Source organism: Centruroides vittatus, unplaced genomic scaffold (genome assembly GCF_030686945.1).
Source record: "Centruroides vittatus isolate TY-2023 unplaced genomic scaffold, ASM3068694v2 contig_883, whole genome shotgun sequence".
NCBI lineage: Eukaryota > Metazoa > Arthropoda > Arachnida > Scorpiones > Buthidae > Centruroides > Centruroides vittatus.
In genome coordinates this window covers 1,318,823-1,343,143 of record NW_027122575.1, presented here as the reverse complement: position 1 = coordinate 1,343,143, position 24,321 = coordinate 1,318,823, and the positions used below count along the sequence as shown (strand labels likewise).

The window sequence follows — 24,321 nt, the reverse complement described above, 5'->3', positions numbered from 1 at the left end:
GAATCATTACTTATATATGATATAACAATGTGTGATGTTACATACTGTATATATACTAAACACACTGAAATTTTGAGAAAGTATGAATGATGAAAAATTGTATGGCTTTCTCAATATGATATTTGTTTATTTCTGTAAAGTTAGCATATTTATTGTTTACTTCTCTAAAGTTAAAAATTTTTGCTTGATTATATATATTTATAAAATGCAATATATATAATTATAAAAATATCAAATATATTAATGCTAGGTTCTAAGAATGAATGTGAGAAAATATTTCTATTTATTGTTCTGACAAACAGTATAACTGATATTTTGCATCTTTACAAATTTTTCAATAATAAAAAAGTGCTTTGTATTATAATTTTTATAAACTTTGAGTACTTAAATTCACATATATTAAATTATAGATACCAGAAACAGAAAACGGTTATGATCTAGCATCTGCATGATGGAACACGATTCAGAGTCATCAGAAGTTATTCACAAGTAGGTGTTTTTAGGTAAAGTAATAATTAGAATGATATAAGTTGGAGGATAATAGAATCAAAATTTTATTTACAATTATATATGAGGAAGATTTTTATATTAAATATTTTACATCTGTATAAGAATTCACATTTACAAAGATCTTTATAGTTCTAAAATAATACAATATACAGATTTAATAATTGCATTCAATAAATTTTAAAAAATTTTCAAAAGTACTTAGAATTCATACATTTGTAATAATAGATTTTTTCTAACTTAGTGATCTAAAATAAAAATTGTAGTAAACAATATATCTGAAAAATTTCAGCAGTTAAAATTTGACAGAATCTGATCATTAACATCTGCATGAATTATTTATGATTTGCAAAATGGGAAGTAAAGAAGGACAATTTTTCAATTTGTAATTAATTTCAATCTAATTACAACCAATTTCAATCTCTCTTAATAGTAGATATTGTAAAATAATGAGTAAATTGCAAAATGCAATTAGAAAAAATTTTATTTTAATTATCTGTAAGGCAGAAAAATGATAGAAATATGGAAAAATTAATAATTTAAGTGAAAAATGTTTTTATTTTTAAATCATCTGTATACAACTACTAATCATAAAATTTTGAGAAAATTATTGTCTAAAAACTGCTATTCTGAATTACGAGGGTTATTTTTTTTTCAATCTCCACTGACCCAGAATAAAAATCCAGGAAGGAAGAACAAAACCACTTTATTTGTAGAAAGTAGTTATAGTCTTCACCTATTTTTCCACATAATTGCCTTCTCGATTCAGACAGACATCATACCATGACACCAGCTTTTGTATACCCATGTCGAAGAACGTTGTCACCAGGCCATTCAGCTAACCTTTAACACTGTCAGTCAGCAGTATACAGTGTGGACTTTGAAATTTGAGGAAACTTCTCACTGAACTCAAAAATCGGGAACCAATGCCTTTCTTGCACCAATTGATCCACTTTGTCCACCAAATTGTCAGTCATCACACACTTCTTCCTCCTTTGATCGCCCTCATCATGAACATTGTCACGTCCTTGTTTGAATTTCCTGCACCATTCACGCATGCATCCATAGCTCACGAGGTTTTCACCATACACATTACACATCCTTTGATGGATTTCACCTCCATTCAGCCGTTCGGCCTGTAGAAATCAAATTACTGCTCATACTTCACAGTTGGCGGGAGACTGGATTGGCAGCATTATGTTTACTAAAGAGTAGCAATTGTCTAAAATAACTTGGCACAATGCTAAGCAGTGAGGGAATATACTACCCACTAGGTGTGCACCCTGTCCCTGTCTCACATGCTTCCAATTTTTTTTCATGCGTTAGTGGAGGTTGAAAAAACAAAAACCCTTGTATAATGTTAAAGTTTTCAATATCTTCTAGAATTTTAACTTTTAAAAAGTACTATTTTTTGCTTTTTTCATTATTGCAATCATATTTATATCATCGAATTTCATTTGCAATATTGTTAAGAGTGATTGTTTTATAAAATAGGTGCTATTTTCTTATATACTGTTATCATTTATGTATATTGTAATGTCTATTAATAGCAGGTGTGAACTTAGCTTGTATTTTGTCATTTTTAGATTTTGATGATAGTGATGTTTATTTTGAATGAAATGAATGCTTTTTTTAATAATATATATATATATATTTGTTAGGTTAAGATGGAAACAGTACATTTATTTTTTTCAGATATTTTAGAAATTGATCATTTTGGTATATACTGCATATATTACAGATTTAGGACAATTAAAAACAAAGCTATTAGTAATCTATAGAGATGTTCATAACATTTTCTGTAAATGAGCACTTTTTTATATTTATAATTTCAGAGTAAGCACAAAAAATTAAAAAAAAATTACAACAAAATTCAAGATACAAAATGTCTTTGAAGTTAGTTTTAGCTTGATATATATTTTAACTATTATAATATTTTTGAAATGTATTGGGTTGTTCGGAAAATAATTTCGTTTTTTCCATAGAAAAATAAACGCAATATTCTTATAATAAATAAATATTTTATTGAATTATATATTGACCATTTTGGTCAAATACCTGTTGTCATTGTTTCTGGTAGTAGCATGATTTCACATTCATAAAAGTTTTGATCATTGTTTTCAAAAAACTGATCCAAGTGATTTTTGACATTGTCATTTCAAGTAAATGTCTTACAGTTAAAAAAAATTTGTATATACCGGAACAAGTAATAATCTGTGCGCGCCTGATCTGGCAAATATGGTTGGTGTGATAACACATCCCATCTAAGCTATAACAGTTTCTGACGAGTTACCAAACTTGTGTGAAATTTGGAATTATCATGGTAAAACACTACACTTTGTTTGTTGATCAATTCTGGCCTTTTCTGTTTGATGATATTACTCAATTTGTTTACTCGATGGCAGTACACTTTCGAATCAATTGTCTGTAAAAGCTCAAAAAAAAATTTCTTTAAAATTCCACCATAGAGCGCATCTCTCTTTAATATCATGTGGAATCCATATATCGAACTTTGAAACGAAACCAATTCATTTTAAGTAATAATAAATGGTTCAATTTAACAGATTTAATCTCTTAGTGATTTCACGTGTTGTTATATGGCAGATTGCTTCAATCAGTACCTTTATTTTGTTTTCATTGGCTTCAAATGGCCATCCAGAATGTGGTGTATCTTCGATATTAAAATTGCCAGAACGCAATTTTGTAAACCAGTTTTGGCACTGTCTTTCTCTCAACACATCTTCTTGAAGCATGTACCACAATTATTTTCTTGTTTGAATAGCATTTTGATTTTTTAGTTATAAAAAAGCAAAATATGCCGAAAATCAAATATGGAAAATCGAAAATGATGTTTTCAATTTTCCATATTTGATGGGACACCGAAAAAAAAAACAATTGTACAGAATCAAACAAAATTTTTTACAAATAAGCCTTAAAATGTCAGCTGTCAAATTATATAATGAAAATGTGGTTTAAAATGAAATTGGCTGATAAAAATACATCTAATTCCTCTAGTAATAAAAAACGAAATTACTTTCGGAACAACCCAATAAAAAGTTTTATTATACCCAATTTAAATTATTAAATTGTTTTGACATGTGATCTTAATATTGAATGTTATTGAAATACAGTCAAACTTCAATTTAATTCCACCATTTGTGTTTACTTTTGAAATTGTCACTAATTGAAGAATGGTAAATAATAAGATTTGTGTATAGAATGGGCTGTAAATGAGTGTGAGTTACATGATCTGATAAAAAAAAAGAAGTTATGATGGCAAATAATATGAAAACAGTTTAGTTTAGACATTCTACATTATTTGAATGATTTTTTTTAACACTGGAGAACAATTTCATATGCCAAAAAATGAATCAGTGAATTTCATATCTAAACTTTTTCATCAAAAATTATTGAAAAATATATATTTCCCTTAACTGCACTTTTTCTTATTAACTTCATTTACCGTATTTACTTGCATATAAAGAAGGTTTTTATTCATATTTCACTGCTTCAAAAACCTAGAACGTCCTATACAAGTGAGTGAAGGATTCATTGCATTTTTGCAATAATTTTTGTGAATCGTGTATTTATTTTTTACTGGATGCTCACTCTTTGGTGTTTAAAAACAAAAGTATTTTATCTAGATTGTTTGAATCGTTTTCTGTATTGTCAGGAGTAAAGATGAATAGCAATAGGAAAAACAAAGCTTTTGAATTGAATTCTGAATTGAAATTCCAAAATCACATGGGAGCTCGATATAAGTTTTAATCCATTCCCACATGAAAACAGATGATTATTCAGAAACTCATAAGTGTGGATTCGACAGAGAGTGGATTTGTTAAGAATTGGCAAAAACATTCCTGACTGTCCAGCTTTGCATGAACAAATTATGTTGTTGATTTTACAATATTTTTCCTTAAAGTTTAAAATGCCAGTAATTTTTGCAGGGCAATGTGTGCATTTACATGCATTTGAAAATATTTTATTTGTGATTAAACGAAATAAAATTAGAATTGTATTAATAAATGTAATTTTCTTTATTTTGATCTTTAAAGTCACACCTTGTCCTATATGTGAGATCGTCTTATATGTGAGTAAATACGGTATTTATATTTTGAAAGGATATCAATAATTTTCCAATACTTGGTATGTCAATATCTAATTAAAGTATTCATGATACTATGTAACTAATAATTAAAAGTTTTAACTCACTCAATATTCATAATCAAGTCATTATTTAATAGCATGTCTTATAAACAGTACTTGCTTGAATCATCTCTCCTCCATCTCTTTGGTTTCATCAATTTAGTTACTACTAAGTAAGACAGTGTATAGTAAATATTTTTATTCAAAATTTCTTTGAAAATTCAAGAACATTTGTTAGCAAAATAAGTTTGAGTCCATAGCATTGTCTTTATAATGTCTCCAATTATTCTTGATATTTTCAGTTTTTGATCAGAACTTAGATAGTCATTAAAGATATAGTCAATATAAATATCTTTTGAAAAATTTGCTGCATTAAGAAATTTTATGTAAAATAAAACATTCCCTACAATAATCTTAGAATTAAAATTTTTCTATTATTGATTCTATCACTTGTAATCTAATATGAAAAAAAATTTTAAAGAATTGCTATTGAATTTTCTCTTAATTATTTCTTATAGTCTGGAAACTTAAAACATTTAAGTTTGTTTTTAAAATTAGTATTGATAATTATTTAGTTATTGCTATCAATGTGTGATATATCACAAGTATAAAACACCAATATTTATCAATATATTACTGTATATATCAATATTTATTATTGAGGTCTAGATAGTGGAGCAGTTTTACAAGAGTTTTTGTTATGAAAAATTTAGATATGAATCAAAAGTTAAAATTTGATAATGAAGGTATATTAAGAAAGTAAAACTCAAAATAGTTTGTATTTTATGAAAAGAATATTTACATTGATTTGTTTGATGAAACTGTGTGTCGTTCTATAATTTAGACTAGAATATTTACAGATTAACATGTTCTTATATTTGTGTTAGAATTTGAAACTATATATCTCTAAAAAAAAAAAAAATAACTTATATAACTTTGAAGATTTAACTCAAATTTCACTAATATTACGTGACATTTAGCATAAATCTACAGTAAGAAATTTTATAAAAATCATAACACATTCTCCATGCTTTAGAATGCTTTATTTTTGCTTTTGAAGCTTTTGTACTATCAATGGTAAAGAAAAATAAACAACAATAATTTATTGCAAGAATACAATGAAAATAATTAAAAAAACTTTTTGAAAAAATATTTTTACATTATCTATCAATAGTTTTGAATTTTTTCTTGGTTGTCGTCATTATTTTTTTATAAATGTTAAGAGCATACATAACATCTCTGTCATCTTAATTCTTCTCAAGATACTATAAATTTTGGGAAGACATATTTTAGTTTCTTTAGCTTTCACTATACAAACTTCTGTTTTATCATCAACTTCACTCTCAAGTGAAACATCATTTTTTTTTGTGTTAATTCCACAGGTTCTTAAGTTGTCAAGTTGTTATTTCTTCAAATTCTTCTTGATCAACCACAAAAAATTCTTTGGTAGTATAAACCTAGATTCACATCTGGAAAATCATTCATAGCTTTTCATAACTCAATAGCATTATCTTCTGTTTTATCTAAGTAAATTTTTTAAAGTCTAGCAAAATGAGGTTATTATGCAAACAATAAATTTAAATATTAATTAATATAAAAGTATTAATATAAAAACAAATCTATCATTTTACTTATTTAAAATTTTTTTCTTATTTTGTAACTGTAAGAATAAATAAAGTTAGATAATTATTTTTATGTATTTATTCAAAGTAACTTAAATTCATCATCATTTCAACAAATAGGAAAAATGATCCAGTTACTGGAAATAATTTCCTTTCAAGTAAAGTAACTTGAATGCATAAGACCTTACATAACAATATTATTTATTTGTTTACAGATTATGAATAAAAATCTCATATCCACTGTTTTAAAATTAATAATACATATAAATTTAATGCTAGATAAATGAACTGTATTTATGGAATGTATAAAATAAAATGAATAAATCCTTCATAAAATCCTATGACAGTGAAATTTGAATTTTTGATATGTCCAAATTACTTTCCATTAATTTTGTGTTGCATATTTCAGCACATACATTCAACAGAAGGGTGTAGCCATGGGTAGCCCTCTGGCAGGTGCTTTATGTGAGATGGTTTATTAATTTTGTTTTTTTATACTACACATGAATAAATATACCAACATGCTCTTTTAGGAAAACAGCTCATCTAATGTTCTTGCATGCATTCTGACTGCATGCTATTTTCAGAAAAATCAAGTAATTAAACCAAATGATTTTTAATAAATTCCAAGCATTATGCAGATAAAGACATTCATCTGCTATATGATTATGAAAATTGTCAAAGAGGGAAAAAAGTTTTGTTGAAAATATTCATCACATCTATCATACACTTTTTATATTGGATTATTTAACTTTCATTATTTCTATGAAACATTTTTTATGGATATTGTTTATATAGGATGCATTTGATAAGTTTTTTTTTTGAATAAAGATCAAACCTTTTACAAAATAAAGATAAACAGAATTGAGTTTAAAAAATAGAAAAAAAATTGGAGATAAAGGAAATTATTTAACTGATCAGAAATATCAGATATAAAAATAAGCATTAAACAAAGTAATGAAATACAATAAAATTTTCCAGGTAATCTGATGATGATTTTTTAATTTCTTTTTATAAAAATAATAGAAATATCCATTTTATGAAATAATAATAATTATAAAAATAATGCATTTTAAATAAAATAACAATTTAGTCAACATTTTATGACAAAACTAAAGATATAGATACTAAATGTTACTAATATTACGCTAATCTACTAAAATTTCAGGAGAGTACATAATAAGTTCTTGGCTGAATTAGAAGAAGATCTTAAATTTTCAGAGCAGTAAGATTTTTTTTTTCATTATTTTATTTCTGATATTTTTAAGCTTGAATTTTCTATTTCCTATTTCAACCTTCATTATTTTTTATTTATTTATTTTAGTTTTTTACACAAATTTTAGTATTTCTAATATTGAATAATTTTTACTTTTTCTTGTTATAAACATGAAATGTTTTTACTGATTTTTAAAATAAAGTATTAATTTGTTTATAAAATTATCAGACATTATTATTAATTTGTAGCCTATATAAAGAAGTTAATCATATTCTAATTATTTTATAGAACATTTTAGAATCATTCATTAATTTTTAATAAATAGATACTGTATTTAAAATTTAAAATCTTAGTTTGAATTATTTTGTTGATTATATATACAGTGGCTGATCAGTTAATGAACATAATTCGTTCCAAGACTTTGTTCGTTAACCGATTATTGATTTATCATGGGAATTTCATTAATTTGTTCTGGAGACCTCAAAAAATAAAAAATTATATACTTTCTTACTACATTTATTTATATGTAATAATAAAAATACATATATACACAATCTTGCATTTTTATTAGTCATGTTTTTTCCGTTTGTGGGACATTAAAGAATCTGTCCAATGTCGATTGCCTTTCTCTCTTCTTCAGGATTTTTCAGAAGTAATTAATAGCATTGTAATTGTAGAGATCCCCAACCCTATTAACTTCAACTTGGTTTGGATGCCATTCTAAGACCATTGTTTTGACATCCTTCCACTTTTTCAAAATATGTTTAATAGCAGATATCAGCATTAATCCTCTTTTTCAGAAGAAAGCATATCTTGCCAAGTTTCTTGGTGTTCTTCATTCAAGAGTTCTTGTCTTTCTTCTGTTGTCAGATCAGTTGCAGGTTCCATTATGAGCTCTTCAATGTTCTTTATTTCTCCGATGTGATTTTTGTTACTCCTTAAGCTGTCTGAGTCTTCTTGATAATACAGTATCTTTCTTAGATAAGATTGAACTGCTGCCTACTGTAGACTGTTCAAGCCATACTGCTCAGCAACATCTGCCCACTCTCTACCTATGCTATTATACTCCCACCTTTTGAAAATAAAAACTAACGCAAAACTTAACAAGTGCTCGCCTGACAGTCTCACGAATACTGTAAAAGAATTGTTTCTGTCAGAAAAATAACAGTCTGGAATTACAAGGGCGAGTTTCAAAGTTCAGAGAAATACTATCCATTCAGTATATACTGGATTGACCATCGATGTCGACATCTCCCACCCTCCGAAAAGTTTTGAATTGTTGCCTGAAGACAAGGGAAGACCATTCGATATTCATTATTTTATGTTGCTTCTTTGTGTGTTCATTGTCTGAACATAAAAATCTTTTGCGAAAGTGTTCGTTATCCAATTTGTTCATTAACCGAATTGCTCATTAACCGATTACCCACTGTAATTAAAATTTTGACTAGTTTACTGTTTAAGGATTGTCTTAATTTCCTATTTTTATTTTATTCTTTTTCAAAAATATGTTTGAATTGAAAAGAATGTGGTAAAAAGAAAACAATTGAAATAGAAAATTTCTTTGACTTATTCTGGAACTGTGTTATCTTTTAATTATTCTTTACTTCACAACTGGGTGCATAGTTAGACACTGGACATCTTTAACATCACTCTTTATTCAGGAATATCTTACACACTGATAAGCATTTTGGGCATACACCCCTCTTCTGTCGGCTTTTTCTTTAAGACATTTAGTAAAGAGGTGCTAGTGCTAATTAATACATGTATTTTTTTAAAATACATATATTTACAATTAAAATTTTCCAACAGTGCACTGAACAGCACTTAGCCTTCACTGGTGATGTTGGTTTCCACCAGATGCTGTGAGATATTCCTGAATAAAGAGTGATGTTAAAGATGCCTAGTGTCTACCTATGCACCCAGTTGTGAAATAAAGAATGAATAGAAAATTTCTTTTTAATTGCATAAACAATTTAATAGCATGACTTTGCATTTGAAAGCAATTTCATATAATAAAAATTATTTTCTGAATTTATTCTAAAATAAATTATTTACACAATAACATTAATTTTTGATTGTCAATTTTTCTAATAGTTTGATTTTTCAATGTTTTCTTGTTCTTTAATCTTTTTAAAATTGCCATAGAAAGAAAATATGTAAATTTTAATTTAAATATCAATAATTTGGATGTACCTGATACATGGGAAATAAGAGATGTTGATGTAGGAAAAAATGAACTTTAAAATCTCAGAATAATTTCTGATTTTCTGCTGTTTAGAACAGGCCTGGCCAACCCAAATTGTTTTGCGGGCTACTTTGATCACGTGTAACATTACGGTGGGTCACAATTTAGGCAAACATGCTTTTAAAAAAGTAGAACAAATACAAAATTAATAAGATTTTATTGTTATACCAAGAGTTTGCACTTGCACATTATAACAATGACACATGCAAATTTTCATTTATTTACTTGTTTTGGTATACACATAACAGGAAACAAAAGTTTTAATAGATATATAATATCACTTAGGGGGCCACACAATTTAACGTGATGGGCCGCAAGCGGCCCGCGGGTTGGCCAGGCCTGGTTTAGAACAATAAAAAGCATTTTAAAGTTCCTCGACATCATTTTTGGGATATGATTGACAGATGGATAATGTATAATAGTTTTTAAATGTAAAGATAAATGTTATTGTTATGAATGATGTTAAAATGAGTGTTTGAACAACTTTTACAAACAGATTTAATATTCATTGTAAATGTATTTTGATGATGGTTTCAAAACATTAGAGATGTAAATGCAGCTGTCTTATTGACTTACTTTATTATCTATCTATATAAATATATTTTATGAAATGATGATAAAAGTAGTTTATAATAATAACTTCAATATTTAGAAATTTGTTTAAGTTAGCTTATCAAATTATCAGTAAGATACAAGTCAATATTTTCATTACACAGTTCTAGTAATCAAATATTGAAAATAACTCTTCTAAAATGCTGCTACATTTAAAATATAATACATTTTTATAAATTTTAAGACATATCTGATATAATATTTTTCATAAAATGTTACAGATGCACACTGCCAATGAAGGATAATAGAGAAAAAGTAAGATTTGCAAACCAATTTTTCTAATAGGCTTAAGTATTATTTGAATTACTTTATAATTTCTTCATATGGCCATTTTGAATTTTATTATGTATATATTTGTAATAGTTCTAATAATTTAAATTAAATTTTGATAAAATATTTTTATATATTTAATTTTGAATAGAATACCTCAACAGAAACTGAAGGTACTGAAGAATTATCTAAGATATCATTTATTGATAGAATAGCAAGCAGTGAAGAACAACTTTCTGAGGGTATGTTAAGATATAAATAATAAATTGAAATATTATATAGATATGCAAGTATTTCTAGAAATTTTTAAATAAAGAATTATAAATTATTCATAAATTTAATATTTTTGTAGAAGAATACAAAAAAGTTGATGATTCTGATCAAAGTAATCAATTGAGTGAAGAAGATGAAAAAGAAAATGCTGATGATGAAAATAGTGAAGATGGAAATTACAAAAAAAAACAAGCATCTCCTGTAAGTAAAATAAACTGAATTCAAAAACTTTTCTGAAGATATTTCTCATTGCTGTATAATTGTTTTTGTTTTAATCCATAATTAATTCTTAACTCAAATTTGAAATGAAAAGTATATTCATTATAATATAACCAAATAAAAAATATTGATATATGATATATGCTTATGGAAACCTTTCTTTGACTCACAGGAAACATTAATTATGCCATTGCTATCAACATGTACAGTACATCACATTTAGTTGATTTCTCATACAAATATAAGCTATGTCCTGACAAGACATGATTCAATCTTCTTTTTGCTCAGCTGTTAAGATATGTGGGACAAAATGGATGCATTTTCTTCATAAAATTATCACTCACAATGTAAAGAACAATAGTTTTGAGATGTATTGGGTTGTTTGGAAAGTAATTTCGTATTTTTATTACTAGAGGAATTAGATGTATTTTTTCCAGCCAATTTTATTTTAAACCACATTTTCATTATATACTTTGACAGCTGACATTTTAAGGCTTATTTGTAAAAAATTTTGTTTGATTCTGTACAATTGTTTTTTTTTTTTTTTTTGGTGACCCATCAAATATGGAAAATCGAAAGAATTGTTTTCGGCATATTTTGCTTTTTTATAACTAAAAAATCAAAATGCTATTCAAACAAGAAAAAAATTGTGGTACATGCTTCGAGAAGATGTGATGAGAGAAAGACAGTGCCAAAACTGGTTTACAAAATTGCGTTTTGGCAATTTTAATATCGAAGATACAACACATACTGGATGGCCATTTGAAGCCAATGAAAACAAAATAAAGGTACTGATTGAAGCAATCTGCCATATAACAACATGTGAAATCACTAAGAGATTAAATCTGTTAAATTGAACTATTTATTATTACTTAAAACGAACTGGTTTCATTTCAAAGCTTGATATGGGTTCCACATGTTATTAATGAGAGATGCTCTCTATGGTGGGATTTTAAAGAAATTTTTTTTTTGAGCTTTTACCAGACAATTTAACAATTGATTCGAAAGTGTACTGCCATCGAGTAAACAAATTGAGTAATATCATCAAACAGAAAAGGCCAGAATTGATCAACAAACAAAGTGTAGTGTTTTACCATGATAATTCCAAATTTCACACAAGTTTGGTAACTCGTCAGAAACTGTTATAGCTTAGATGGGATGTGTTATCACACCAACCATATTTGCCAGATCAGGCGCGCACAGATTATTACTTGTTCCGGTATATACAAATTTTTTTTAACTGTAAGACATTTACTTGAAATGACAATGTCAAAAGTCACTTGGATCAGTTTTTTGTAAACAACGATCAAAATTTTTATGAATGTGAAATCATGCTACTACCAGAAACAATGACAACAGGTATTTGACCAAAATGGTCAATATATAATTCAATAAAATATTTATTTATTATAAGAATATTACGTTTATTTTTCTATGGAAAAAACGAAATTACTTTCTGAACAACCCAATAGATAGAGGATGCATTAGAAGTAGGAATGCTATAGAGCACTTCAAGCATGCACCAATATTGGTGAAGCACAAGTTGACCATAATCATTCAAGAAGTGATTAGTTGATATCTAATTTATATAAATAAAGTTCTGCATTTGCAACAAAACTAATACTTTTAATTTCAGTGCTTTAAACATTGTTATACTACTACTAATGCACTTTGTACATAAAATTTATATTTAATTATAGTTAAAGAATTTTTTTTATTTAAAAGTATTTGAGATATGTAATATATTTTAATTTGAAGTAGGGAAATGCTGTCATATGATTGAAATGTCTTAACTGCTTCAGACAATTGGTCTGAAGCAGTTAAGACATCAGCCCACTGCTCTTGGGAATCCAGGATTGAATCTGGGCATAAATTTTTCATGGTCTCAGATATATTGTGTATCAACCCTCACCACCTGACTGCCCCATTATAGGCCTGGCCAAAACCATAATGTTCCTGGAGAAAAGACCCTCTTAGTGTCTAAAATGAAAAAAATAAAATAAAAGTTATAGTTTGATCTTTCAACTTTAGATGTGGTATGATGATTGATTGTGGTTCGTGTTTGTCATTCTAAACTTTGTTTCCCCCACATTCAATAAATAAAATTATGACAATAACAATAAGAAACACACTTTTCCAAGCATGTATGCTAATTATTGTGTAATTAAGTGTATTATTAATTACATTATATTGATTATTAGATGTTATTTGTAATTAAATTAATTTTTTCCATAGAAACCTGTTAGTAATGGTTTACCGCCAACTCCTAAAGTTCATGTTAGTACCAATTTTTGTCTATTATTATTATTTTATAGAATAATTTCTGAAGATTATTCTTCTATGTTTAAAAGGTTTTAAACTTCATTTTTAGATGGGTGCATGTTTTTCAAAAGTTTTTGATGGTTGTCCACTCCATATTTATTGTACTGCCAGTTGGATACATCCTGAAACACGAGGTATTTGAGAAATTAAATTTTTGAATTTGTTTTAAAATTTCTATCAATAAATCCATAAAAACTTAAATTCTTATTGTGTATGATGTAGTCAGACTGGAAAATTTTAACAAGAGTCATATCCTCTATTTATCCTATAAAGTTGAGACATAATAACAAATAATAGATATTAGTTATTAAAAATATTTTATAACTCAACATTTTTAATGCATATTTATTCTTGATTACTTTATAATTGTAAACAAATGACCATGTGAATATAACATGTAAATATTTTTTTTATGAACTGAGTATTGTTACCTATATTTTTATTAGAAATATACCAATTATAAACATAGATTAGTTATTAGCTAAGTGTTGGTAATCAATATATGATGTGCAATTAATTAAAGTTTCAATTGTGAAATGTTTTGTAATTATAGTAATTATTCAATGTCTGACATTACAAATTAGGTCAGTCTTTAAATTAATATATTGCTTTATTTTTAGATCAGCATATATTAATTGGATGTGAGGAAGGTATTTACACACTCAATTTGAATCAATTACATGATTCATGTATGGATCAGGTAAGAATAAAACCATATTTGTGTATTTTATCAATTTTATTCTTAAGTCTTAATTCTTACCAATAACAGACATTAGGTGTTGTTGTTATTTATTTGATATTTGAAAAATATTAGTAACATTAAGAAAAGACAAATTTGCATTGATCAAACCCAATGGTTAATAATCCTAACTTTATTAATTTGATCCAAATAATGTCTTCAGTTAATTGTTTAAATTTATATTGTTTATGTAAATATATCATATGACGACATCATCATTCTATAGAATCTCTCAGATAAATTTGAATTCAGTTGTTAATAATATAAAAATTTGAATACTTGTCATATTTAAGAAATATTATTGGAAACAAGTTAGATCATAATTATTTACCCAATTTTGGGAATCAATGAGTGACTGTGATTGTAATAGTGATGGATGGTATTGTGAGAAAGGTTAAATTATCATGATTTATAATCATCATTGTGGTGATAAATATGAGTAATAAAGAATAAATGTTTGTAAAGAAAAAATTGTAAGAAACACATCCTCCCACTATGCAGTTGAAAAATAATTAGCAATTCCAGTGAACTGTAGAGGGCATTGTTTAAACTTAAAATGGCAAATGCAAATGGGACAAGTTTGTCTGATTTACTTTGACATTAAATGATGTCTTGCATGTTCTTTGTGTGGATAGATATTCACATTATTTGAGAAAAACTGAAAGTATAACGAATGCAAATTATATTAAATCAGCTTTCAAGAAAAGAATTTAGTTAATATTATTATTGTTGGATTGTGTTGCAACCTCTAGCATTTATCTCCTACCTTGTAGAATCAATTTTACTATTAATTAATAAAGAAAATTCAACAAAAATAATTATAAATAAAGTCAAACTTGTCTATTATGTAACCCCAAGGGACTGCACAACTCTTCTGTAGTAGACAGGTTTCTGCCATATACAGGTTACCCTACTATAGGTATCCCTTGATTAATGCAATTAATTTCTTGATATGTACCAAATATATCAAAATCGCGTTAATCAAATACAGTGGCATCTCTGTACTCGACTGAACAATCATCATCCACTAGAACAAATTTTCAGTTAATAACAAATATTTTTATTTTAACTTGACTTTTTTCATTCATCTGTAAAAAAGTTCTCTAAGATAAAAATGAGTAACCAGTTTAAAAATAAAATAAAACCTTACAGCTGTATACTCCATTCAGTTTGTTTTTTTTATAAGTGGGAAAAACAAACTGCATGCAAAACACAATCCTCAGCTTGTTTTACAACCATTTCAGGTAGATGAAGTGTTTCAACAATACGTGTCTGTGACACACTAAAATTTGTTGCAAGTTTACGAGTTATTTGTCAATCTTTAACAATTTCTTCTCCCAATTTCTCTTCAACAGCTTTTGGGGTCCTGTATGTTTTGTATCCTTTAGTTCAAAATTTCCTGAATGAAACTTTCAAAACCACATTTGACACATTTGGAGTTTAGAAACATCTTTCCCATACACACTAAGAGTATCTTTTACTGTTTGTATAGAGTGATATCCTTTACGAAGTATCCTTAAAAAGCATGCATAATATGCCCAATGTGCATTTTATTTGTAGACATTTCAACTTGATTTTATTCAAACGAAATGTGATGTAAAAAAGTTTAAAATAAGCTTCAAAACAAATAATACAATCTTGCATTAGGAATAATGTGTTAAATTTCACAACATATAATTACATTACATATTTATGTTAAGTAAAACAGCTGTTAATAGAAATACGCAAAAACTTTCCATTCAAATCCCAATAAAATAATTGTAATACAGTAGTGGTATTACAGTAATTTTGCTATTCTGTATTGGGTATGTGTATTTTTTTACTTTTTTATGATTGCTTGGCTTGTAAACTAATTGTTGAATTTGTGTTAAATTGGATAAAGATGCTGATTTTTCTGTTACATGGTTCGATTTTCCTTTCTGTTTCCACATTAGACAGGTTACATAACTCTGGATATCTTTTATTTCGAAGTTAAGACAATGAAGAAAATATACACATTTTCAAGTCTATGTTTAATCCATTTTCACCAACCATAGAAGTAACAGCTAAAAACACATGAAGAAAAACTTCACGAAAAGACAAACAGTAAGTAGAAAATTCACATGGTTAAAACGATATCAATGTCAGCCTTTCTATGGAGGATCTGACGTTTTCACATTAAAAACGGAAGTATAATCTTCTTACCATACCATCAGGTCCTTAACATATTTATAATTGGTCTGGCCCTCTGTGTTTTTAGCTGTTACTTCTGTGGTTGGTGAAAATGGATTAAACATAGACTTGAAAATGTGTATATTTTCTTCATTGTCTTAACTTCGAAAAAGAAATTTTCTGTTAAAGACAGGTTTATGCTATATACAGGTTTCACTGTAATTACAAATGTACATGTATCTTTCATCAACAAAGTTATAATGAAAAGATGTTAAATGAGGACTTGCTGTATTTGAAATAAGAAAGCAGTTAATGCCATTTTTGTAATTCTAATCATAAATTTTTGAACTTCTAAATCCATGCTTAATTGAAATTTGTATTACAATACAACTAAAAAAGCATATGAGATTATAAATGAAAAATAAAGCATTAATGAATTTTTACATAAAAATTTTAACTTGATTAATTTTAAATTTTCAAATTATTTTAATAAAATATTAAATATCGTTTGTAGTTGTGTCCAAGGAGGACAGTTTGGATGTTTTCAATACAAAATGTGCTCATGACACTCTCAGGTGAATATTTAAATGAAATTACTTTAAAAATGAAGTAACATATCTGTTTTAATAAATACATTTTGTTTTAAGGTAAAACTCCTCAGTTGTATCGCCATGATTTGTTACTCTTGCATGCCAAAAATTCCAATAGATTTTCATTAACAATGAACAAAATTCCAGAAAGATTTGTACCAAGGTAATTTATCAAATTTTTGTTCTTTTTCGTTGATGTTTAATAAAAAGTAAGTTAGAAATTAATTTGTTATATATAGACGATTTGCTGCAACAATTAAAGTACCAGATACTAAAGGTTGTTTAAAATGTTGTGTTGGAAGAAATCCTTATAATGGTTACAAATATCTTTGTGGTGCAATGCCCAATGGACTCTTCCTCATGCAGTGGTATAACCCACTAAATAAATTTATGCTTCTCAAGGTAATTTTTAAATTTATCTTTAAACACATTTGTCATTATTTTAATTGTTTATTTTAATTATATATTAAAGCAATTTGAATGTTGGATTCCTTCAAATTTATCAGTTTTTGAAATGATCATCACTCCAGATATGGAATATCCATTGATTTGTGTTGGAGTTAGAAAAGGGTAAAAAATTAATTTTACTTCATAATTTATTAATTTGTTTTACTGAAAATCAATAATGAATGGTTAATCTAGGAAAGAATGGGGTAATATGAAATTGGACATGATTAATTTAAATTCATCTGCTAATTGGTTTGGTGAGGAAAAAGATGGAACAGAAACAGTTGTACCTCGTAATGAACATATGAAGATTATTAATGTGACTCAACTGGAAAAAGATACTATATTAATTTGTTATGAAAGTAAGTTTTAATATTTCTTTTGCTAACAAAGCAAAAAATTTTTTAACTTCATAAATTTTCAAATTTTGATAATTAATAAATATTTTTTATTTATTTATTTTTTTACTTTACCAAAATATAATGCTTATTGCAACATTTACTTTTAAATATAAATGTTTTAATAAAAATTTAAAATATGATTTTTTTTAATCAATGCAGAAATTATCTTTTACAATTCAAACATCAGTTGAAGTGTCTCTTGACATTTAGTTTAACTTCTCAAATAAGATGATTTTGATATTAAATACAATAGGTTCTTATCTGCATAATTTTTTTCTTTTATTTATCTCTCGAATGATTTTACACTTAAAAACTAACAGAAATAAATGTACATTTACATCATTTTACTTAAAAATTTTTTTTTATAACCTTAAAATACATGGTGTCCCAAAAGTTTCCATACATACAAAGATAAAATATAACTTTATTCACAAAACATTAAAATGTCAGCATTAAGATTTGTCAGTGGATTGATGGAGTAAGGCAATAGAACACATGGGTGATCTGCCAATGGGGTAACTTCTAGCAGGACTTCCTATGTAGAAACTGGATTCTGTTCAGGTGTTAGACACATAAAGAAAACCCAGAACACTGCATGGTAGCCAATCCATTGGTCAGGCACGAACCAATGACCAACTGCCAGTGTTCTATGGTTTTATTTATTCAGCCACTGGTGGGCTTGGTTTGTGTCACTGTATGGGGACTTTTGGGACACCCTGTATACATAAGTTTCTGTATTTTCTGTTATATCATGATAATTAATGCATGTTGATGCTCAGTTTACATAAATTTGATATGTAATTTACAAAATAATGTGATTTATGCTGTTATTAAATAGACATGTATTATATTTTCCTAAATACTAAAACTTATCATATTTCACAATGAATAAATTTCAAAGAAATATGTTTTTTATTTCAGTATTTCTTACAACAAGGTTACTACTAAACTCTAATAATATTGCAGTTGAATATTTTGTTAATTCCAGTTTTCATTCCATTATTTCTAGATTCTGCAACTGGTTACTCTCATTATTAGTCACAAGGTTGTTTTATTTTCTCCTTCCATGGCTTTTACTAGTCTTTTGTTACTATTATCATTCCCAATTTGGTACTTATATATTATACTTATATTTTAGTGGTTTGTTTAGCACTTATGCAGTTTCTTTTTGCTTAGCATTTTATGATATAATCTTTGGAGAGTGAGCAAAAGTATAAACAAACAATTTCTCTGAATTTGTGAGTAATCAGTCTCATCATCATCATCATCATCATCATCATCATCATCATCATCAAGCTAGTGTGTCTAATCTGTTGTAAGAGTGCTCTTCATTTTAGTCATGTGTAGAGTTGACTGATGTTGGCCAAACCATAGGCCAAAAATATTTCCAATGAAATCCAGTTTTGGTTACATTAAATAAATATTTTTTTTCCTTGGATTTTCTTTTTTAAAATACATTTCAAACTTAAGTCTTTATTAATCAAATAATGTATGCTTACTTTCAAATTTATTTTACTTAAAGAATAATATAGATTTTAATTTCTGATTCTGTAAGATTTTTTCACATAATATATAAGAAACTGTTAATTTCTAAATGTAGCCATTTTAAATATCATATATTGTAAAAATTTGATCATTTTTAATTTAAAATTATTTTCTTTACAGTTTATTATTATTTTTATGTTTGTGTTTACGTTGTTATTTATTAGCGAGAAGGCATATTTTCATTTTAATTACTAATTAATGAGTGTTTTACTTCTTTCTATTTAGATTTTCATTTAAAATGATAACTTTATGAATTATTGAATTTTAACTAACATACATAGATTTGAACTAACAACTTTTACAACAGTTTTGGTATAACAATCAATTTTAAACAGAGATTTGCCAGAAGTAATAGATTTTTTTTGTTCCATTCTTGTATAAAATTAATTTTCGATAATTGAAATATGATGAAAAGTAAATAAATAGATAAGAAATCTTTAATATTTTTATGCATTTTTAATTTTGAAAGGAGTAAATTTGAAAAACTGATATCATCAGTGCATGGAAAAGCCAATTGTTATGAATGGATAAGCTGAAATGTTAAACAATTTGAATTGTCAGTTAAAGTACTCTTGTGATATAACTTAGATAAAAAGTATAAAAATTATATTTATGTACAGCATATGAATGTTATGTTTTGATTATTTTCATTGAAAGTATTTAAACACATTTTATAGTGTTGGTGTTATATGTAGTATTTTTCCTGCCACATCAAATAATGCATCAGATATATTTGTTTAAGAGCAGAAAATGTAATGAATTCAAGTAAATTCCCTCAGGAATGGGAATGGAATCGCTATAGTTTAAATTAGGGTTTCTCAAACGGAATCCTGGTTGTTTTTTTTTTAACCCGGAAAATCCCACAAATTTCTTAAAAGTTCACTTTTTCTTATTTTGTGTTAAAGTCAAGGAAATTTTACAAATAGAAAGTATAATTAACTCATAAACTGTCAGAATACATTTGTATTTATTAATTTTAAACCTACTTATTAGTTTTTTTAAATTTTTGCTCATTATGGCATGTTACAAATGGACAATAATCAATCTGTAGCTTATTTGTGGCAGGACTCTGAAAATTCTTTACTTGTTACAACCTGTAATATCTAGGATAATTGTGCTTATGCTGTCTTAATTTTTAACCATGCCCAGTAGCTTCAATAACTGCTTAACGCCAGGTTGTGCAAATTGGGCAAGGATACAAACGAGTATTAAGTTTTTCTTCATAAATCTGATTATTAAACAAATTGCCGAATTATCAGGCACTAAGCTTGATGCCACTATTAAAGCAGCTGAGGTAGACAAATGAAGAGGTAGACAAATACTAGAGAGCAAAAGAAGTACTACAATCTTGAAAATGAACTAGAAATCTTCCAGGTTACAGGTGAAAAGACACATAACATCTGTCTTCTCTTAAATGCATTAAACACAATTCCATTCACATCAATTGAATCGGAAAGGGCATTCTCAGAAGCAGGACTTTTCATTACTAAAAGAAAAATCAGATTTAGTGATTGGAGTATTGACTATCTTTGCTTTTTAAAATCTTATTATAAAAATTTACAATAATATTTTGTATTATGTTTTATTTAAAAAACAAAAATTATCTTTTAAGATAGAAGTTTGATCTAAGTTCTTTTTTTTCTTTTTTTAATTTTCAACTCAATTCAAAGCATTTTGTTGTTGTTGTATGCAGTTTCCAGCAAACTTTAATAAATTTTTTTCTATTTGTGAAAATTTCTATGTAATTCAAAGGTAATTTTTAATATATATCTCACACAACATTATTAATAAGATTTTGGAGATTGCAGAAGGTATTGAATTACTTTAAAAAATGAAAAATAATTATATCATTTGATTTCAAGATATTTTGTATATCTTAAAAATAATTAATTCTATCCCAGGAAACAGTTCTTTTTTATCCTGGAATCCCGGGACAAGCAAAAAACCAGGAAATGAGAAACCCTAGTTTAAATTGTATGGTAGATAAAAACAATTGCTATTCTAAATACTATAGTTTCCTGTATTAAATTTTAGGTTAAATCACAAAATACAGTCAAATTACTTTTGTAAATAGGTTGGTTTTCAATTTTTTTAAAATTGAAGTGGGCCTAATTTGTAAAAAGTAATTTGACTGTTATTTTGGAAGACAATAAAATATAAATGTTTGCAAAATTTTAAATATATGAAAACATATTGGTTCATCATCAGGGAAAGTTTTAGGATGCTAATTTTACAAAAATTTGTTTGAACATTGTGTTTTGTTAAGATTTCATCTAAAATTTCCCTGATGATGATGAATTGAAAGATTTGGAAGAACTCAAGATTTTGTAAATGTTTTATCAGGCCCACCAATGGCCAAGTGGTTTCCATCCCTGAACACTGGGAGTTCAGTCGTGGGTTTGCACTGTGCTCGGACGGGCTGGCCACATGGAGATTTCTGAGTTTGCTCCACACCTGTAACACCTAAATAGGGACCAAAAGGGCCAGTTACCTTTAAAAAGACCTCCTGGAAGGCATCCCTCCTAGGCAGATGGCCCAAGTGTTGCATTGCCATAAATTAACAAACAAACAAGCATAAATGTTTTATTTTTTAATTTCTCTCCAATAAAGCAGTGAAATTTTATTTTTAAAAGTATTTTGACGATTTGCAGATTATTTTGACTAAATTTTTATGAATGAAATTCACACAAAACCTATATAAAGTCAAAAATGTGGTAATTCCTCATAAAAAGTTTACAGTAAATAAAATGAATATTAAAGATTTTGGTACAGATTTTTTTATGAAGTCCAGTACTGAGCTGAGTACTTGATTAAGCAAATAATAAATAAATTAATAAGTAATAATGACTGAAATTACTGTTTTCTTCTAATTATTTCAGTTAACAAAAGCTTTTAAATTGAGCTGAAACTATTACTAAATAGTAACTGAAATATTGATGCTCAAAACTAAAACTACATAATAATTAAAACAAAAAAAAACATAAATAAAACAACAATATAATTAATCATACAAATGTCCTCACTTTGGAACATTAACAGTTATCGAAACATTGTTATATACCCCAACTACATGAAAATACATAGTTTCATTTAGAGATGAGGTTAGTTTCTCTGTAAATGAAACTATAGTCTCTCAAAAGCCTCTTAGGCTGGATATCATATATATTTTACAAATTAGAGGATGATTCATTTTTGATTAAAACTAAATATTAAAAAATATGAACATAATGCTCTCACTTCTACATCATGATAAAATAAATAAAAACAATGAAATTAACAGTGTAATATAAAAAATGAAAAACAATATGCATATAAATAAACATAATTATAATTTTTTAAAAATTAATATAAATTAGTATTTCATGTAAAATTATTAATGTAACAAAACTATAGTGTGATCAGATTTAATTTGTGGAAAAATACAGGAAATTAAAGTTAAAATTTAATCTTTCTATATTAATTTTTCAAAATGCTAAGTTATGAAGTAAATTATATATTTGATTTTGGAATAAGTACTACATGGATAAATGTGATATCATGTTTTACATCCTCCTCATAGTTTTCCTCTAAATATAGGCATTCTGACTATGTTTATCTAATTTCAAAGTCCAGATATTAATTCCATTAACATATTATGAAGTAATTCAAAGAATTGCAGATCTGCAGTGACAATCTTAATCATAGTATGCAGTACTCTCAATACATTTATACATTTTCTTATGAAGACAAATGAAGTTACTGTCTTGTGGTTCAAAGATATGATTTAACATTGTTAATCATTTAGAATGGTTCTTCTAACTTTTCCAAGAGACCTTCACTAAGGCACAAATGATCAGTCTAACATTTTCTGTATTTATGGCCTGCAAAATCATCTGATTTTATTTTGACAAAGTTTTGGTTGCAGATATATCTTTGCAAAGTTTATTAGAGAGATCTCAGTTCAACATATTCAATTTTCTTGTGTGTAGAAGTGAGATATTAATTTCCAATCAACACAATAAAGCTAATTGTGAAAAAATATGGTTGTATTTAAGTAAGTAAATAATAGAAGAAACACAGAAATTTGATTAGTAACAAAGAGTACTTAAAAAACTAACAAATGAATAAAGCTGATAACCTTCACAATAAATTGATTTTCATGATTACCTGGATCATGTGTTTGATGATGATCATTTGTATGTTGAAAGAGAGACTAGTTTTTATTTATTTTTTTATATAGAAAGATTGATGAGTTATAATATTTTTCAACATATTTATAACATAATAATCATCATGCAATATATTAAAAAATCAAAATTTTTTTTTTTAGATTTAGTTAAGTTAGTAAACCTTTATGGGAAACTCAAATCAAGGCATCAACAGCCTGCTGAACTGCATTTTGATTTTCCTGTAGAATCCATTGGTATGTTAAGGATTTATCAACCTATAACAACAAATATTTTAATTTGCATTTTAAAAATCATTTTTATTTTATTTAGTTTGTCTGACGGATAGTGTGTTAGCTTTTCATAAGCATGGCATGCAAGGAAGAAGTTTTAAAAACAATGAAGTGGTTCAAGAAATTAATGATCAGAGTCGAATTTTTCGCATGTTAGGCTCAGATAGGTAATATTTTTAGTTAGTTATTTCGTATATTTTACTTATATGTAATATAATTTATTAATAATTATTAAATTAACTTTATTTTAAAATAAGATTTTAGGTGATTATTAAAATTTTCTAAGACTTAATAAAGTATTTACTTCAGTAGTCTTCAAATTTTTAAAGTTTATTTAATTATATATCATGTCAATGCATATATAATTTCTTTATTAATATTTTATATTTTTATTAATAATGCACAAAGTATCTATTCACCTTTTTATAACCACATTTTTTAATTTTAATCTTACAAAATTTGAAAATATGACAAAAGATACAGTGTATTGTTCATTTGCTGTTGGTAATTTAAGATGTTATATATTAGTGCTTGACTAGTATGCTTATATGTTTGACAGATATGTAACAAACTTCCTG

At 26.6% G+C, this 24,321-nt stretch overlaps 1 protein-coding gene across 1 annotated transcript in view; it reads left to right on the top strand.

Moving 5' to 3' along the window:
* LOC136983582 (mitogen-activated protein kinase kinase kinase kinase 5-like) overlaps positions 1 to 24,321 on the top strand; it is a 65,252-nt gene that overhangs the window by 38,703 nt on the left and 2,228 nt on the right. The window contains 16 exon segments of the mRNA XM_067280376.1: positions 411 to 447; positions 450 to 489; positions 7,444 to 7,500; positions 10,570 to 10,603; positions 10,770 to 10,860; positions 10,971 to 11,092; positions 13,346 to 13,387; positions 13,482 to 13,566; positions 14,053 to 14,132; positions 16,837 to 16,897; positions 16,970 to 17,075; positions 17,152 to 17,314; positions 17,385 to 17,482; positions 17,555 to 17,721; positions 23,615 to 23,707; positions 23,784 to 23,910. Coding sequence (XP_067136477.1) covers positions 411 to 447; positions 450 to 489; positions 7,444 to 7,500; positions 10,570 to 10,603; positions 10,770 to 10,860; positions 10,971 to 11,092; positions 13,346 to 13,387; positions 13,482 to 13,566; positions 14,053 to 14,132; positions 16,837 to 16,897; positions 16,970 to 17,075; positions 17,152 to 17,314; positions 17,385 to 17,482; positions 17,555 to 17,721; positions 23,615 to 23,707; positions 23,784 to 23,910 — 1,403 coding nt within the window.